This window comes from Triticum aestivum, chromosome 1B (assembly GCF_018294505.1).
Source record: "Triticum aestivum cultivar Chinese Spring chromosome 1B, IWGSC CS RefSeq v2.1, whole genome shotgun sequence".
Taxonomy (NCBI): domain Eukaryota; kingdom Viridiplantae; phylum Streptophyta; class Magnoliopsida; order Poales; family Poaceae; genus Triticum; species Triticum aestivum.
Window position 1 is genome coordinate 142,519,332 of NC_057795.1, and position 5,917 is coordinate 142,525,248.

The window sequence follows — 5,917 nt, forward strand, 5'->3', positions numbered from 1 at the left end:
GGGACGGGGCACGCGCCGGCCAGCCCGGGAAGGGCGAGGGCAGAGGCGGCGGTCGGCGGCAGGGGTGCGGCGGCGCGGTCGCCCGAGTCGCCAGAGCCCAGGGACGCAATCCCGCTCTCAGGCTCGCTTAATTATGCGAGAGGGGTGGAGGTCTCTTTATTGGCTTGGTTCCTACTCCCTCCGTTGCTAAATACTAGCAAAAGAGCCCGTGCGTTGCAACGGAGAGAAAACGTAACACACGCTCTTAACCCAACAACCATCACTCAAGACCACAATAGGTCCATCTTCTTTATTTTTGCGAGGCATCATATTTGTGTTGCCTCTTATCCTCCTTCTCACCCTCGCCGGTGATGGCCTCGGTGTTCATACAAAACAAAAAAACATGTTTGAATATGGTTAATCCTAAGGTGTCTGTCTCTCCCTCTCTCTCTCGCTATCTCTCACTCCCGCGATGAGAAATTTACTGTTTTCCCCTGTGACATTTTTCAGAGGTATGCATGTGTAGTTAGTGATGTTTTCTTTTCCCTATATGCTTATAGTGGGGTGTTTATTTGCAATCCGGATCGCCGCCGGTATGAAAAAAAATGGATCTTGCGCTATAAATTATAAGTTTGCTTCCAAAACAATATTTTAAAAATGTTTAAAGGTAAAATCAACAACATATTTAGATTCCACACATTTTCTAATAAAATTTCATATATAACATGTTAAAATCGAAGTTACGGTTTAAAAGATACGGATAATTTAGAAAATTATTTGTTTGACTTAAATATATTTCAAAATAATATTTAAATTACTTAACATGTAAAAATAATCTCATATTCATATTCTACATATTTTTCTAATCAAATTTCATATATAACATGTTCAAATCGGAGTTACGGTTTAAAAGATATGGATGATTTAAAAAGCATTTGTTTGAGTTAGATATGTTCCGCGGATGAATTGCCTAAAATATCAAGGGGGGTTTTGAAAAATGTAAAATAACGGTTCGGGTGTGACTTAAATTCAGACAGCAGGTTGATTTTATCAAAACAAAAGGACTTTTCTGAAAAATGGCATGACGGACGACCGAAACCCAATTTACTTTATTATTAGGTAAAGATAACTCATTTTAGAGATTCCAATGCGGAATACATATCGAGTAAAATAAGTGAATCTACATTCTAAAATATGTCCATATATATTCATATGTAGTTCGTATTGGAATCTTTAAAAATACTTATATTTAGATGCGGAGGGAGTAGATGTAACTTCCTTGTGAGGAATTGGATTGCCTTTTTACAGGAGGATTTCTTTTTTCTTGCGAGATTATACAGGAGGATTTCGATTTGCTGTTGATATAGGAACGTGCATGTTGTATGGAATTTTTTTTATGGAATCGGATTGCCTTTTTTCAGGAGGGCTATTGATACAGGGACGTACATGTTATAGAAAAAAATGTGTTATACTTTAACGTAATGGATTGATGAAGAAAAACGAATGCTTGGAGCTTCTACGTGCTTGGTCGTATGTGTTTACTTCAAATACCGTTGGGAAAAAAAGAAGAAGAAAATTGCATGTTTATAGATTTGCTGTTGGTAGCTCGTGTGTGCCTTTAGGGAATCTACGGCTACCTCGTCTGCGTTTTTTGGTCAAGCGTGTGGGCTTATGCTTTTTCTTTTTGAAAAACTCTTGGCAGGCGTGAGAGGGCTCCTGCTATTGGGCTTTTGCTGGCTGGCATGTTGGGCTTTCGCCTGACCTAGAATCTCCGTTTAGAATGCCGGACTATTTGTCTCAAAAAAAAAAGAATGCCGGACTATTTGTAACGTGACGTGTTATATTGCCTGTACATGAATATAAAATTTTTATGTAACGTTACATCTTTTAAATCTCAACCGTCAATGTCTAAAATTAACGATTGTGATAATATAATATATGTGGATCAATATGGTGGCTTATTTCACTTCTGTCTTATAATTATGTAATAGATAGATAGATTTCTTTCTGTTTTCTATTCTCTGCATTTGTTTGAAACTTGGTTTGTTAACCAAAAAAAACAAATGACTTTATAAAATCCTGGAACTTTTTGTGGGCACTAACTGAATTATTTCTGAGGCCCTCAACCAATTCTAGAATTATTGGAGCACTTAAAATTATCTATAGGATTTAATTGCACCGATTCAAATACAATATGGTTTAATTCAAAAATCTAGAATGTCCTAGATATATGTGAGTAATTTTTGGCAGAGGTTTTAACCTTAGTAAAAAATGATGAACTTTTCTGCAGGGCATTTTGGGTTCATTGAAAAGATTTATATTCGATCCTAGTTGAATTTCATCGGGTGCTAGGGTTTGAGCATCCCATTTCAAATTCATTTAAACTTAGACATGATGCATGGATGCAAATTCCACTATTTACAAGCATTATTCTAGGGTTGTGACAGTATCTTGATATTAAAAAAAACATCTGTCATCTTGGCCGTCAGTTTTGTCCGGCTGCAGTGAATCGAAGGGAGATCAGCAAGAGAAGGACTCTGCGAGGAAAGAGGCTGAGGGCCGCCGTGTAGCATAGGAGATGCACACGGGATGACTCAAACTATGAACAGGCAATACCAATTAGTTTTTTTAAGAAAAATGTTCTATATACTCGAGGATAGTCCAATGCTGGAGTTTTTTTAATTATTTTCTTCATTAAATTATTTGATCAACCTGTAGACCTGAGCATGAATTCCATTAAAATGTTAATTTTTAAAGAAGTTGTGTGGACTTCAATGTGTGCCTTGCCCTCGTTGGTATTCGATACTTGGATAGTCGCAACCAAGTATTTTGCCTCAATATAGATAGTCATACAAGCAATTAATCAGTATTTGTTGCACTGTCTCTACGAATAATGAATAAGTTGGTTCGCAAGTGTTAAACACCAGCAACATACAGATACTTGCAGGCTATATATCAAGCTCCAAAAGGTCTTTTTCTTTTTATCCACAAGCTCCCAAAGGTCTAAATACATGCTGTTTGAATTCTTTTGTGTAAAATCATGAATTGACAAGTCTCACAGGGTCATTACTAAACAACAAACTGAGACACTAAAGGACCAGAAATTAATCAATCCTCAAAAAACTTGCACTACGTTTTAATTAGTTCTAATTTCATTCGGTTCTTCCTCATGTTCTCCAAAACTAACTTCTTACGCGTACCTAAATCCGTGTCCGAGTTTCGTACTGTAAATCCGTAATGCTAGTCTATATGGATAGCACCGTGACTAAAGAAACTGATCTATATTAAGTTTGACTTGAAGCACCATCCATTCACTGAACTGTGTAATCCCCTCTAAATGGAGAGGCACTTGACGGCACCATTTGCAACTCAGCTATCGTTGAAAACCTCTTCTGAATCACCAGATCAAACCATATATATTTTTTGCATGAGATAGCGATTTTGTTACCACCAGGCTCTGCATCATCGAGCAGGATAATGGAGGCGGCCCAATCGGCACACGAAACTGCTTGCAATACACTACAATTTCCTATGGTTGGGTCTCCACTAGACCACTACAGCTTGGACTTGAGACAAAAAGGCAACGGAAGCATGCTAAGTGCAGCACCATCACGCTAGTGACTCCACCATGGCAGCCAATTGCCATTTTCAGAATGTGCTATTTTGGCACAAAAAAAATGTTTGTTAACAGGAGAAGATCAGTGCATGCGCAGCCGCACCACTATCGCGATGACTTGTCGTACCGGGAACCAATATTCACCACTTTAACCGTCTATAAGAGCAACCCAAGGGACCATGAACTATGCAGGCAGTCCAAGTCTCAAAGACAGTGTAGCTATTAAGTGAGACTGTAAGTGTTGAGACATGGAGTACTCTCACCGCAGCAGGTTGCTCCTGGTGTGCTCAGTTCTTGTGTTGTGCCTCGTAACCCAAGGCGCAAGGTGCGACGAGTTAACCAGCGATTTCTACGACTGGTCATGCCCCGGAGTGTACGACGTCGTCCAGCAGCAAGTGTTTGCTGCCATGAGGGAAGAACCGAGGATGGGAGCCTCCCTGCTCAGGCTCCATTTCCATGACTGCTTTGTCAATGTACCTCAACTTTCTTCTAAACTTTTCTACTATATGAATGTTATGTTGCTTTACATCTACTGTTGTGTTGCAGTTACTGAGAAAAATGTTGCGGTGTATGCAGGGGTGTGATGGTTCAATCTTGCTGGATGGTGCCGACGGCGAAAAATTTGCACTACCCAACCAGAACTCTGTCAGAGGGTATGAGGTCATCGACGCAATCAAGGCCGACCTCGAGAACATGTGCCCCGGGGTGGTGTCCTGTGCTGACATTGTTGCCCTTGCAGCTGGCTATGGAGTACTCTTCGTGAGCACCTTACAGCTCTTATACTCCATTTTGTCAGCTACATTCAGCTTGTCAAACAAAGTATTGAGTAGCTATGTACTCATTCTTTTCAGAGTGGAGGGCCTTACTATGATGTTCTTCTGGGGAGGAGGGACGGTCTGAAGGCGAATCAGTCAGGAGCTGACAACGGTCTGCCCTCGCCGTTCGAACCGATCAGCTCCATCGTACAGAAGTTTACCGATGTCGGCCTCGACACAAAAGACGTCGTGGTCCTGTCAGGTAACAGCTGTCACAAAGCTAACAAACTCCACAAAAAATCACAACTAGCAACTAGAATTAAACTCTGTGCTACATCCCTGAACATGAAATTGTGATAGTGTAGCCATGCTTAACTCACAGAAGAAGCAACTAGTTCTGAAACTTCATTCCTCACATGCAAACTGTCACAAATTTTCTCAGGCCAATTATCATACAGTTGACCTGATCTTATGGAATGGCGTGCAGAACAAATAACTCTATTTTGTCAAGAAAACATGACCTAAATTCTGAACGTCACAAATTCAAAAAATAATAATTCTGAACGTGAAACCCGACAGGTGCCCACACGATCGGGCGAGCCCGGTGCGTGCTGTTCAGCGACCGGCTGACGTCGACCAAGAGCTCGGCCGACCCGACGCTGGACGCCACCATGGCCGCCAACCTGCAGAAGCTCTGCACTGGCGGCGACGGGAACCAGACCGCCGCGTTGGACGTGAGCTCCGCGGACGTGTTCGACAAGCAGTACTACCACAACCTGCTGAGCAAGAAGGGCCTCCTGACGTCCGACCAGGGCCTCTTCTCCGCCGACGAGGACGTCGTTGCAAGCACCACCAAGGCGCTGGTGCAGACGTACAGCGACGACGGCGAGCAGTTCTTCTCGGACTTCGGCGCGTCCATGGTGAAGATGGGGAGCATACCGTTGCCAGCGGGATCCGCCGGCGAGATCCGCTGCAACTGCAGGGTTCCCAATAAAAAATGAGCAACGGCGAGCAGAGCTCATCATCTGCTAGGTGAAAGATGAAAGGGTAGCTAGGAAGAACTAGCCGACTGGTTAATAAAGCAGGAGTGAGGATTCAATCCCAGGCGCCTGTGCACTGGTGCTAGCCAGTAGAACACACTGGGTGTTTACTTCATCAGCTGCTACATGATCTAGGAATTAAATATAGTCAATGAAATGTGTTGTTGTGTGTAATATTAATATGTTAAATGCTCGAAAAAAGAGGATCAAATACTCCTTCGCATTTCATAATGGTCTCATTATGATCGTGGTTTGAGTGCGAGCTGATGAACAATGAATGGACTGATGGCCACGTTGATTGATTTGACTCATTCAATTTCGTCACATCATGCGGTTGATCTTAACTGTCTCTACAGTTTGACTCGTCTTGCATGCTGCCGATCATGGCCATGTGGACAAGAAAATTATTAACCAGCAACAACCAATTGAAGATAGGCTTAAGGGTATGTACACTTAGCAGTCATTTCCGTACCACATCAGACAAAAAGCTGAGCTGGATTAGAGATAACACGAAAGGAGTGTGTAAG

At 42.0% G+C, this 5,917-nt stretch overlaps 1 protein-coding gene across 1 annotated transcript; it reads left to right on the top strand.

The window, feature by feature from the left end:
- Positions 1–3,779: 3,779 nt before the first annotated feature.
- On the top strand, positions 3,780–5,616 carry LOC123088377 (peroxidase N). The gene is made up of 4 exons (XM_044510578.1): positions 3,780–4,068; positions 4,172–4,354; positions 4,447–4,612; positions 4,930–5,616. Exons 1-4 carry the CDS (start codon positions 3,844–3,846, stop codon positions 5,349–5,351), a joined length of 996 nt encoding a protein of 331 aa, XP_044366513.1. The 5' UTR covers positions 3,780–3,843; the 3' UTR covers positions 5,352–5,616.
- The last annotated feature ends 301 nt before the right edge of the window (positions 5,617–5,917 follow it).

Coding starts and splice junctions, on each gene's coding strand:
- LOC123088377 (XM_044510578.1), top strand. CDS start 3,844: ATGGAGTACTCTCACCGCAGCAGGTTGCTCCTGGTGTGCTCAGTTCTT. Junction 4,355..4,446: donor CTGGCTATGGAGTACTCTTC/GTGAGCACCTTA, acceptor CATTCTTTTCAG/AGTGGAGGGCCTTACTATGA. Junction 4,613..4,929: donor AGACGTCGTGGTCCTGTCAG/GTAACAGCTGTC, acceptor GAAACCCGACAG/GTGCCCACACGATCGGGCGA.